Here is a 13,546-nt window from a genome sequence, read left to right as displayed (position 1 = left end):
CTGTTTACAGTGGCTCCTCGAAGCCACTGTTTACAGTGGCTCCTCGAAGCCACTGTTTACAGTGGCTCCTCGAAGCCACAGATGGGAACAGAGTCCACTTCCCCACACTAGCTCCATCTGTCCTGCAAGGGCAGCCCTCCTAGACTGCATCTGCTCCAGCTCAAGTCCTACCTGGGCAGCCCCGGTACAGAGCACCCCTGCCAGCACTTGCTCTACCTCTAGCCACCGCGCCAGGACAGCCAGGGCAGCCAGGGCACAGACTGTGTACGAGTGCCTCAGCCCCCCACCCTCCCTCCTGCCCCGGCTCACACCTGCTCCAGGTCCAGCTACTCTGCCCCTGTGGACCTGGCTTGAAGCCCCTGGGACCATTGGGCCCAAATGTGCTCCAGCTCTAACCATCCCACTAGGGTGGCCTCTGGCCTGGAGCACCCCAGGACCTCTGGCTTGGACCAAATCCAGCTCTAACTGATCAGCCAAAACAGCCGGGCACACAGCATCCACGGGGGTAGGTTCCTGCATAAGGCCACCCCTTCAAGACCAGAAGAGAGGGGCACCTGGGTGGCTCAGTGGGTTAAAGCCTCTGCCTTCAGCTCAGATCATGATCTCAGGGTCCTGGGATCCACCCCCGCATCGGACTCTATGCTCCGCAGGGAGTCTGCTTCCCCCACCTCCCCGCCTGCTTCTCTGCCTACTCTGTCAAATAAACTAGTAAAATCTTTAAAAAAAAAAAAAAAAAAAAAGACCAGAAGAGATACAAACCTCCAGTTATAAAATAAATAAGTCATGAGGATGAAAAGTATAGCACAGGGCATATAGTCAATAATGTTACAGTCACTTTGTCTGGTGACAGACGGCAGCTACACTTACTGCGGGGAGCACTGAGTAAGGAAAATAATCATTCCCCTATGTTTATTACTGCAGCATCATTTACAATAGCTGAACTATGGAAGCAGCCCAGGTGCCCACCGATGATGAATGGATAAAGAAGATGTGGCATGTATATACGATGGAATATGATTCATCCATAAAAAATGAATGATCTTGCCATTTCCAACAACATGGACGATCTAGAGAACAGATCTAGCCATACGAAATAAGTCAGTCAGGGAAAGACAAATCCCATAGGATTTTAATCGTATGTGGAATTTGAGAAACAAAACAAACAAACAGAGGAAAACAAACAAAAGAGAGAGAAAACCAAGAAACAGGCTCTTCACTGCAGTTAACAAAGTGATGGTCACCAGCGGGAGACAGTGAGAGGACCTGTAGAACGAGAAGGGGACTGAGAGCACACTTCTCTCTCGAGCCCTGAGGTACCAGAATTATTGAATCACTATATTGTACACTTGAAATTAACACTGTATGGTAACTATGCTGGAATGGAAAACTTAACTGAAAAGCGAAAATAGCTGTTGAATCACCTACAACTAATAAAATATTGTATGTCAACTGTACTTCAAATTAAAAAAAAAAAAACACTAAAACCAAAGAAAAAACCATTACCAACCCCCAGACGGCCCCTCCAATCACTGCTTCCCTGTCTCCGAGAGTAGCCACTATCTTGGCTTCGAACAATATAAACGAGCTTTATATGAATGGAGTCACACGTCATAAAAATATATATATGCCTATTCTTTTAAGGCCCAGTGCAAAAGATGCTGCCCCTGAAATCCCTTTTCAGTCTCTTAGTTGTTATTCCTAAGTTCTTCTTTTGTATTAGCATTTTGATTATATAAATGTATAATTAATACTGTATTTTCATATTCTATATTATAGTATAGTTAAGTGGTGCTATAGTATGGGGCACTTTAGGCAAAAAGACTTTTAAAGACTTTTTTCCAAGACTGTATTTATGTATGTACGTGTGTATGTATTTATATTATTTTTTTGTTTTTAAGTAAACTCTATACCCAACATGGGGCTTGAACTCATGACGCTGAGATCAAGAATTTCATGCTCTATCAACAGAACCAGCCAAGCACTCCTAGGCAACATGCCTAGGAGTTTACCAAAATGCCTTATGCTCAATAACAATTTTTTGGTAGGAAAGACAACTTTTTGTTTACTTGTTTTTAAGCTCACAACATGAGAAAAGAACAGGATAAAGTTTCTGTCAGAAATCAAATATTTCTCAGAAAGGGCTTTTACAGAATAGCAATGATCCCTCCTAAAGACATATGTGTGCACAATTATTATTGGAGGGGAAGAAGCTTCATAAGGTATCCAAATTCTCAAAGTTAAAGTATGACTGATAAAATAAGACAAATACAGAATTCATTCAGAAGTGAAGGGAATCTAAGAATGTCTAGAATCCAAGTCTTTTAGTAATAATAACACTTTTATTTATTTATATATTTTTTAAAGATTTTATTTATTTATTTGACAGACAGAGATCACAAGTAGGCAGAGAGGCAGGCAGAGAGAGAGGAGGAAGCAGGCTCCCTGCTGAGCAGAGAGCCCGATATGGGGCTCGATCCCAGGACCCTGAGATCATGACCTGAGCCGAAGGCAGAGGCTTTAGCCCACTGAGCCACCCAGGTGCCCCAATAATAACACTTTTAAAATTTCTTAAAATAAGAAGCAAAGTTTCCATTAAACCCCAAATACCCTAGGTTGTATGCCATACATTTACCTACTATCACTTACTTGTATGTTTTGGTATGATCTAGCCATAGGCCACAAAGAATAGAGCCCACCATTCCAGCCACTACCAATGTTAGCCCAATCCTTCCAGCATTGATTTCTTCTCCCTTTAAAAAATGTTTCATAAGAAGTTAATCAGATACTTCTAATTCAAATAGATCTTTCACACTCTTATACCTTGCACAGTCAATGGAAATAAGCAGATAAAATTAAGCATACAATATAGTAGGAAATTTAGTACATCTATTAGGGTGAAGGGGTTGGGGGGCTGGTAAAGCACATATCAAGTACCTTCTGTTTTCAAACCAGAAAAAAAAGAATACCTAAAATGTGGGAGAAATAAAAGAAATTTTTTTGGAACCTCCATGGTTAGAAAGTGCAATGATTTTTGTTAGAATTCTCATGTAATTCACAGAAGTCTGAGAAGCAGATTAATCTGATAGTTTTTTTATATTACAACTGCTTTCTCTTTTCAAAAGCAAAGACAGGTCACTGCTTAATATTTACTTCTTTATATTTGGGTTGGTTTCCCTTAAAATTGTTTGTTTTTTTTCCATATAACCAGTCACATTTCTTTTAAAAAGTACTGAAAAAGACTTGGGTATTGTCACAGCAATCATACCTTCCACTTTCCATTTTGTGTGTTTTATAAATTGGATTAAACATATTCTCAATTAAAACAAATGAGAATCTTTTAAAGCAACAAGGTCATAAGTCTTTTTTTAAGATTTTATTTTTAAGTAATCCCATGTGGAGCTTGAACCTACGATCCTGAGATCAAGAGTCGCACGTTCCACCAACTGAGCGAGCCACACCCCAATAAATCTTTAATCTTATGATCATGCTAACAGGAATGACATTGTTTAAGAAACACTCTTGGCCAGGGGCATGACACAGTACAGACAGAAACTCACCTTATAATATGTCAGTATCATTTGATTTAATAATGTTGAGACTGAGTAAAATGCTCCCGTTATGATACCTACAATAATAAATGGGAAATTATAAATGTACCATTTACTAGATGATACGAGTACTCCGGGACAAGGGTGAATATAGAACACATTTCTCACACAGCTGCCAGAGAAAATGAAAAATTCTTGCCATTCCCTTTCAGACGATGGAATGATCAATTTAACATCTGAACTTACTAGAGATTACAATGGCAAAATTCTGTCATTACACCATTTATTATTATTTAGACTCAGATGTGCCAACCATAACTCCTGTGTGTGTGCAGAACACTGTACACAGCCATGAAGCCCTGAACGGATTGTTCACTGAGCTCCTACAACGTACCCAAGCTCATGAATGTTCATTCATGAGACCAAAACCCTGCCTCAGAAACCTCACCCCTGCATTCGTGACTTCAAGGTGACCGGTAAGAAAATATTAATTAGAGAATATTTAAAAAGGAAAAATAAAAAACAGTTATCAGAAAGCATGTGACTGGGTTTGAATCCTGCTGATTCCTGGCACGTTTGTAGGACTTTAGGTAAGCCTCTTAATCTAGTGAGACTTAAGTTTATTCTTTCTTTCTTTATTACTAAATATTTCAAGCATAGAAAACAATGTACCTCTTTCTCAGAGGTAACACCGATCCTCATGTTAGTGCTTATCATTTTATTTTGTTTACTTTTTTAAAAAAAGATTATTTATTGATTTGCAGGGCACCTGAGTGGCTCAGTGGGTTAAGCATCTGTCTTCACCTCAGGTCATGATGCCAGGGTCCTGGGATTGAGCCAGATCAGGCTCCCTGCTCAGCAGGGAGTCTGCTTCTCCCTCTCCCACTGCCCCTGCTAGTGTTCCCTCTCTATCAAATAAATAAAATAAAAAAAAAAGATTTTATTTATTTATTTGACAGAGAGAGAGATCACAAGTAGGCAGAGAGGCAGGCAGAGAGAGAGGGAAGCAGGCTCCCTGCTGAGCAGAGAGCCCGATGCGGGGCTCGATCCCAGGACTCTGAGATCATGACCTGAGCCAAAGGCAGAGGCTTAACCCACTGAGTCACCCAGGCACCCCAAATAAATAAAATCTTAAAAAAAAAAAAAAAAAGATTTATTTGTTGATTTTAGAGACAGCACATGAGTGGGTAGGAGTGGGGGAGGGCACAGACTCCCCACTGAATGGGGAGCCTAACCCAGGGCTCGATCTTAGGACCCTGAGATCATGACCTGAGCCAAAACAGAGTCAGATGAATGACTGAGCCACCCAGGTCCCCCAGTGCTTATCATTTTAGATATTACAATATATGTGTAACTCTAAATAACAATTAGAATGATTTTGCATGTGATTGAACTTCATATCAATATATTATTTGTATCTATCTGTAGCTTGCTCTTATCATTCAATATTACGGTTTTGAGATTTATCTGAGTCAATACTTTAAATTCTAGTTCATTAATTTTCTCTACTATAGCATAGTCCATTATGTGAATATACTTCAATTTAATTATCTCCTGGCCAGTCAATAGACACTTAAGACTTTTTCCAGTTTTTCACTATTTAAAATGATATTACAATGAATATTATGTTTTTGTTATTGTATACAAGGGTTTCTCTAAGTATATACCTAGGAGTAGAACATCTGTTTTCTGGGTATAGTCAAATTGTTCTTCAAAATAGTTGTACTGGTTTATACTACCAGCAGAGTTCCTCTACTTCACATTCTTGCCATATATATTTTTATCAAACTAAAACACATTTTCTTTGCCAATCTGAATGCATGTGTACTGTGTCTTACTCTGGTTTTGACTGGCATTTCCTTGATTACATAGTAAGTAGTAAGGTTAAGTAGTAAGGTTCAGCATCATATATGAGCCATATGCAAACACATAAATGCTTTCTGGTTTCCTTAACTTCTTTGCCCTTTTATTACTGAGCAGTAGGAGTTATTTCTACAGTGTAGGTACTAAGCCTTTGCTGGTTATATGCACCACATTTTCTCATAGTCTATGTCCTACCTTTTCACTGTTTATGGTGTTTTTTAGAAAAGATAATTAACTTTTTTTTTTTTTGAGAGAGAGAGAGAGAGAGAATGTGCATAAAGGGTGGGAAGGGGCACAGGGAGAGAGTTAGAGACTCTTAAGTGGGCTCTATGCCTGGTGTGAGCCCCACAGGGGGCTTGATCTCATGACCCTGAGATCATGACCTGAGTTGTGAAATCAAGAATCAGATGCTGAAGTGGCTAAGCCACCCAGGGACCCCTAAAAGACCATTATCTTAATTTAATCATATTTACCAATATTTTCCTTTAGGGTTTATGTGTGTTTTGTTTATTTATTAAGACTTTATTTTTAAGTAATCTCTACATCCAATGTGGGACTTGAAGTCTCAACCCCAAGATTAAGAGTCATAGGCTCTATCGACTGAGCCAGCCAGGCATCCCTTCTCTTTGTTATATTAAGAAATTCTTTCTTAAAAAAAAAAAAAAAAGGTTTTATTTAGTTATTTAAGAGAGAATGAGTGAGTGAGTGAGAGAGAGAGAGAGAGAGAGCACAAGCAGGGGGAGGGGCTGAGGGAGAGGGAGAAGCAGATTCCTCTATTGAGCAGGGAGCCCAACGTGGGGATCAATCCCAGGACTGGGGGATCCTGACATGAGCCTAAGGCAGACGCTTAACTGACTGAGCCACCCAGGCATCCCGAGAAATTCTTTTAAGAATATTAAAGCCGATTTCCTTTCTTAGAACTTGAAAGTTCGAATTTTCACCCTTTGGTCTTTAATCCATTGCAATTCTTTTTTTTCATGGTATGCTATAGAGAGCTAATTTTTTTTCCCCATATCCAAGATGGATAATCAATTATCCCAGGACAATTTACTATATGGTTTCTCTTATACAAAACACCTAGTTTTCATATCTGAACGTTCTGGTCTTTAGAGCTGTTTGCGAATATAGCAGGCCTCTCTTACCTGCAAGGGATTTGTTCCAAGTCGCCCAGAGGATGCCTGAAACTGCAGATAGTACCAAACCCTACATATACCATGTTTTTTCCTGTATATACATATATACATCCATGTGGTAAAGTTTAATTATAAATCAGGCACGGTAGAGATCAACAACAATAATAAAACAGAAAAACTACAACAATATGCAGTAATAGAAGTTAGGTAAATGTGGTCTCTCTCTCTTTCTCTCTCAAACTCTTATCATACTGTATTTTTCTTTTAATTGTGATGATGTGAGATGACGAAGTACCTACATGATGAGATGAAGTGGGGTGAATGGCCTAAACCATGTGATGCGGGGTGAGGCTCGTGCTGACCCCCTGCAACAGGTCAGAAGGAGGAGCATGTGCTCCCTGACTGTGCCGGTCAGGGAGCTGAAACCAGAGTGACCAGGTCGCTGAAACCAGAGAAAGTGACATTAGGAACAAGAGGATCGCTGCGTTCTAGTTTTTCTCCTTCCAGACACTCAGGGCCATGGCCACATGACTTTCAATGTGACTGAAAGTGACCTGTCCCACTTGCTGCCCTAGTGATCCTATCAGCGTGTGCCAAGATGTCATTCTGGATCCCTGAGTCAACTCTGGGAGGAGCAGCACCTTGCTGTCAACTTGCCCTGAACATGCAGCACCGATAACTGAATTTTTGACGTGTTTGGCCACTGAGAATCTTCATTAGCAGAACTTCACGGCCGTCATACAAACCGGCCTGCACATGCATACAGAGAGCAGGTCACTGGGATCTCTGCGCTGTTCTAGTAACTGAATAGTCTATCCCTAGACTATACACGGCATCTTAATTACCACCGCTTTATACATCCTGGTGTCTGAGAGGTGTCCCGCACCTTGTTCTTCACTGACATTATCTTTGTTGTCCTTGGCCCTGACTTCTCTCTCAGGCATTTGACCATTGGTCAAGTTCCCTTACGAGCCCTGTTGAAATGGGAGATTGTAGGATGAGACATAGAGCTGTGTAAAGATCGTTATCGAAGGACCCTGAGTAACTGGCTTTTGCTGCTCACTTCCCACTGAGCTCCGATGCATAAAGGGACACAGCGTGGTTAGCCTGGGGAGGCCCAGGAAGACTGGCCTGAGGGTACTTCCCTGTGCTGCACCTTCCACGGATCTTGGATCTATTCCAGACGGAGTAAAGATAGCAAGAGTCAGGATAGAGGATCGTAAGAGCAAGAAATATTGTTATCTGAGCCTAGATTATTTGTCTGCATTTCAGATCGCAAACAGCACAAGTGGCAGAGTGAAGGAACACGTTCTCTCCAAACAGCCTCACCGCCAGAAAATGTTGTCTTAGACTCTTTGGTTCCTAAGTTTGGGACACTGTATATAATCCTGAAAACCTGACCTAGGAATATAGTCCCTATCCCAGGCTATCCCAGGTGCAAGTCTGCTCCAACTTTATATATAATATCAGTTATGGAGGGAGACAGGGGCCCCGTCAAAAGGTGTGATGTGACTCACTCATTTAAAACCATGATCCCTAACTAGCTACCCCTTCAGTGAAGAAAACAAGCTTGAGAACATTTTCCAACTCTCCTGGGGAATATTACCAAACTCTCCACAGTGTTTCTCAATGCCTTCTTCCTGCCTTTTTTTTGTTTTGTTTTGTTTTAAAGATTTAATTATTTATATTAGAGAGTAAGTGAGGCAAACATTAAGCCAGCTCTTGTAGGACTGCTTAAGGGAAAAAAAGGAGCACATTTCAGGTAAAAGGAACAATGGCACAAAATTACAGAGACTAGAATTTATGGCCTATGAGCCCGTGGAGGCACGTTTGTGTGTGTGTGTGTCTGCGTGTGTTTGTGTCTGTGACAAGAGGTTGGTTATAAATTGGCTCAAAGAAAGTCTTATCTCAGGAGACAGTGAGAAGAGAAGGAGGGTAGGAATCTTTCTTCCTTAAACCACAGGCTACAAAAATGAATTTGCTCTTACAGATAATAATCACCCACTGTTATTTTCTTTACTTCCTAGTTATGTGTTTTAGGTTTAAGCTAACCAGTGGAGGTAACCATGAAAATTAAGAAAAGGCACTATGGCATTCTGAAATATTTAATGGGGATAAGATATAGCATCCGGGATTAACTTAAAAATATTCCAGGGAAGGGGCCCCTGGGTGGCTCAGTGGGTTAAGCCTCTGCCTTGGGCTCAGGTCATGATCTCAGGGTCCTGGGATCCAGCCCCCCATCAGGCTCTCTACTCAGTGGGGAGCCTGCTTCCCCCTCCCCCTCTCCCTGCCTCTCTGCCTACTATAATCGCTCTCTCTCTGTCAAATAAATAAATAAAATCTTTTTTTTAAAAAAGATGTGCTTTTTTTTAAAAAAAAAAAAGATTTTATTTATTTATTTGACAGACAGAGATCACAAGTAGGCAGAGAGGAAGGCAGAGAGAGAGAGGAGGAAGCAGGCTCCCTGCTGGGCAGAGAGCCCGATGCAGGGCTCCATCCCAGGACCCTGAGATCATGACCTGAGCCCAAGGCAGAGGCTTTAACCCAATGAGCCACCCAGGGGCCCCTAAATAAATAAAATCTTAAAAAAGAAAAATATTCCAGGGAAGAAAAATTTTAGGAAAAAGGTAGAGGGAAGAGATAGAGCAAGAATAGTGAAATGGTGGTAATTACAGCTGGATGATGGTCAGGGCATAGGAATTCACTAAATTAAATGTTCTACTTTTGTGCTCAACTATTTTCACTGAAAAAGAAAAAAAGGAGAAAAAGATGAAGTAATCCTGATAAAAGGGTGAGTGAGAGTTTAGGTCAGGGCATAATTTGTTACGACTCGTACAACAAGTTATGTAACTACAGTGCACACTCCCAAAAAGCTGTCAAGAAGAGAAAAAACAGCAGAGAGTGACTTCTGAAGACAAGTAAGACAGAAATAGGGGGTGTTGGCAGCTCTTATAAATGGTGTTGATATAAAAAACAGTCAGCAAACTCCGAAGGGAACCAAATGGGTTGGTGTCTGCAGTCAAAGCTACAGCGTCAGGGTGAGTATCCGTCAGTTACCATGAAATATCTAGAAGAGTAAGAATTATTTTTCTATGGACATTGGAAAGGGTTATTGCTATGATGAGTGCTGTGAAATGTGTAGACCTGGCGATTCACAGACCTGTACCCCGGGGATAAAAATACATTATATGTTTATTAAAATAAATAAATTAATTAATTTAAAAAAAGAATTGTTTTTCAAGTTTGAACTGGTTAAGGTGATCGCATGAATGTCTAGTATTGACCCCGAGTAGTCAAAATAGATGCCACTTTGCACACAGGCAGGGAAAGGGATTATTGATGACATTTCCCACATGATTAAAGCAGTTCATAAAGGACTTAAAATACTCAGTGAAAACTCAAAAAAGAAGACAGTGCTTGTCTGTTTGAGATCTATTAAATTTTATTTTAAAAACATAAGAAGGGGCGCCTGGGTGGCTCAGTGGGTTAGGGTCCTGGGATCAAGCCCCGCATTGGGCTCTCTGCTCAGCAGGGAGCCTGCTTCCCCCGCCCCCGCCTTCCTTTCTGCCTACTTGTGATCTCTGTCTGTCAAATAAATGAATAAAATCTTAAAAAAAAATTAAAACATAAGAAATTAGATTGAGGGGTGCCTGGGTGGCTCAGTCATTAAGCATCTGCATTTGGCTCAGGTTCAGATCCCAAGGTTCTGGAATCAGGTCCCACATCGGGCTCCCTGCTCGGCGGGATGCCTGCTCCTCCCTCTCCCACTCCCTTTGCTTGTGTTCCCTTTCTCGCTATGTCTCTGTCAAATAAATTAAAAATATATATATTTAAAAAGAAAAGAAAAGAAATTAGATCAAGAAATTATTAAGAAATTAGGTTAAGAAATTATGAAGAAAATCCATCTTGAAGTTTTTGCTTTTAGTTCAAAATTTAAGTTTATGACTATGCCATCATTATTTTTGTAGTTAACAAACTTCTCATTAATTAAAGCTCAAACCACTAGATTAAATGAAAAGAATCTACAATGCTCAGTTTTGTTTTGTTTTCAAAGATTTTTATTTATTTATTTGAGAGAGAGAGAGAGAGAGCATGAGAGAGGAGAAGGTCAGAGGGACAAGCAGACTCCCCATGGAGCTGGGAGCCCTATGCGGGACTCGATCCAGGGACTCCGGGATCATGACCTGAGTCGAAGGCAGTCGCTTAACCAACTGAGCCACCCAGGCACCCTTACAATGCTCAGTTTTATATAGAAATCAAAGAAAGTAAAAGAAAACCACTTACCGTAAGTGATCAACAGAAGGACAAAAGGAATGTTTTTAAATAGGTTCCTTATTGATTTCTTATAGGAGTACTCAGCACAGGGGCTTTTTTGAAGAACTGCTTGCGCCTGGCTTGGTGGATACTGAGGTTTTTCTTTGAATGCTGGAAACACACATGGAAAGGTAATTAAATACATGGTCTTCCTTACTGAGCAAACTAAATCCATTTAAGCTTAAAGAGGTAGTTAAAGTCATAGATCGTGCCTTTCATTTTCATTAATTTCTGAAGAATATCCTCCCAGTCTTCTGAAACGGACTCCAACTCGGAGATCTGGCCAATTCACATAACTGCAAAACCATCAGTAATATGTCACAACCTTGCCCACTCAGTTAAGCAAGATTAATTTATATTCTAGTAGTATTCAACAATTCCATTTCTATACTTACTTCAATTTGTAACTACAAGTAACATCTGATATAAGCAAACCAATATGTTACTGACCTTTTAGAGGACTGTCTTGAGTTAGTATCTGTTTTCTTCTAATGTTTGATACAATAATTACACCTCTAGAACTGTAAAGGTCCAGGTGGATCATGGGAGCAGAGCTCACTGAAACATCGATTAATTAGGATATACTGAAAATGCATCAAACTAAAACAGACTTCTATTTTTACAGGTGTCATAAGTAATTTAAGAGGGTACATACTCATGAATATTTGTTTTTGAATGTCCTTGTATCAGAAGACTGGTAGACATAAACTGTTAAAGTTGTTACAATCTCTTCTCTTCTGTTCACATTATCTGTTCCTTGCTGTTGAGGACGCCTGTGGTCCTTCCCTGAAAGTCTCTTTGGGTCCTAGTTAAGAGATATCTCTCTTTCCTAACAGTGGTAATACACAACTCACTTGGTTATAAAACAAAGTTTCAGAATGTAAAAACCATGCTTACAAGGTAGTCATGGGGATTTGGTGAGTCGTCAATCTCTTACTAGGTTCTTATTTACTTGTAAAGTAAGTATAAATGGCTCAAATTTGAATTCAAATGCAAAGAGAAAACAATTCGGATTAGTCTTCAGCTTCGCTGAATTTATTTTCTGAAGATGTGATAGCATTTGGTTTCAGGTAGTCATCTGCCCTGCTGAACAAAATTAGGCTCGTATCTATCAGCTACACAATACACTAAAGTTGGGTTTCAGTCTATAGGAAGAAAAAGAAACAGAGGAACATAAAACTACTGGTCTATGACTCTGTTTCCTTTGCGTTGCTTCCTTCAAAAGATGAAATATGGCTTTTTCTTTCCTTTGAAACTAAAAAGCGGTAGACTTCTTCTTTCTTCTTCCCACCAAAAACTGTATGCCAATAAAATAATTAACTACGGGAGCCCCTGGCTGTCTGAGTCGGTAGAGCATGCAACTCTTGATCTTGAGGTCATGAGTTCAAGCCCCACACTGGGCAGAGAGCTTACATTAATAATAATAATAATAATAATAATAGGATCACCTGGGTGGCTCACTGGGTTAAAGCCTCTGACTTCGGCTCAGGTCATGATCCCAGGGTCCTGGGATCGAGCCCTGCACATAGGGCTCTCTGCTTGGCAGGGAACCTGCTTCCCTTCTTCTCTCTGCCTGCCTCTCTGCCTACTTATGATCTCTGTCTGTCAAATAAATAAATAAAATCTTTTAAAAAATAATAATAATACCATTCAAGCAGTTGTTCTCCAAAGTAGCCAAAGGATTTTGGGGCACCACCTTCAAACTATTTCTCCCATGAAGAATAAGAAGGAAATCTACTGTGCTGAGGACTACTTGTACTTTCTGGAACTAGATAATAACATTATCTTTTGATTTCATTATTTGTCCCCCAAGCAGACATTCCACATATGAACTTAGTACAAGATACATATAGGTTTGAATACTGGCTCTGCCTCATATCTTTGTGTAACTCAGAAGAAGTCAATTCCTGCCTCTCTACTATAGCTTTCTCATACATAAAAGGGAAACAACGAGTTCTTATGAGGATTATGAGATATAATATATGCAAAATCTTGTAATTATCGAATGCTACACAGAATACAGTGTCATTTTCAGGACTACTTTTTTTCTTTAAAAAGATCTAATTACTTATTTGAGAAAGAGAGCACAAGTAGGGGGAGAGAGAAAGGGAGAAGTAGACTCCCTCTGAGCATAGAGCCCAACATGGGGCTTGATCCCAGGACTCTGAGATCATGACCTAAGTAGAAGTCAGATGCTTAACTGACTGAGCCACCCAGGTGCCCCAGAAATACCTACTTTCAAAAGCCAGAGACTTTATCTCACATGCTTAAAATTCTTACAGACTAAGTAAAACATATTTCTGTTAAATGTTTACAACAGCAGCCTATCTATAAATACCCTGAATATAAGAATCAAAAGTAGAATTGTACATATATGTTATATACACATGTGTTTAAGTACCTAAACGTTAAATATTTTGATTGCCTTTACTTCTGGTTTCTCTCATCCACTCATGTTAGTGAATCAGGAAGGTAAGCATTTTAATTTGCACACTTGAGTTAAGTGACAGAATTTACTGCCCTCCTACACAAGGACAGCTTTCATACACAACAGCATTACCACTTACACAAGAGAAATTTAAACTTGAATAAAAATAAGACTAAATAAAAATTAAAATGACATATTTTATATATAACATCTTAAATATGGAGTTAGGGTACCTAGACTCAGATTTCTTCTTCAGTATT

The 13,546-nt window shown here is 39.9% G+C and overlaps 1 protein-coding gene across 2 annotated transcripts in view; it reads right to left on the bottom strand.

The window, feature by feature from the left end:
* The window catches only part of FLVCR1 (FLVCR choline and heme transporter 1), a 37,766-nt gene that overhangs the window by 15,788 nt on the left and 8,432 nt on the right, over positions 1 to 13,546 (bottom strand). For both annotated transcript variants that reach the window (XR_009406572.1, XM_059412659.1), the window contains exons 3-5: positions 10,829 to 10,969; positions 3,558 to 3,625; positions 2,647 to 2,750 (exon numbers count right to left, since the gene is read on the bottom strand). Coding sequence is in view for 1 of the 2 variants with exons in the window: in XM_059412659.1 (XP_059268642.1) it covers positions 2,647 to 2,750; positions 3,558 to 3,625; positions 10,829 to 10,969 (313 nt within the window). In the remaining variant the exon portion in view is untranslated. The remainder of the gene's footprint in view (positions 1 to 2,646; positions 2,751 to 3,557; positions 3,626 to 10,828; positions 10,970 to 13,546) is intronic.

This window comes from Mustela nigripes, chromosome 10, assembly GCF_022355385.1.
Source record: "Mustela nigripes isolate SB6536 chromosome 10, MUSNIG.SB6536, whole genome shotgun sequence".
In the NCBI taxonomy this organism is placed as follows: Eukaryota; Metazoa; Chordata; class Mammalia; order Carnivora; family Mustelidae; genus Mustela; species Mustela nigripes.
This window is presented reverse-complemented; position numbering and strand designations above follow the sequence as displayed.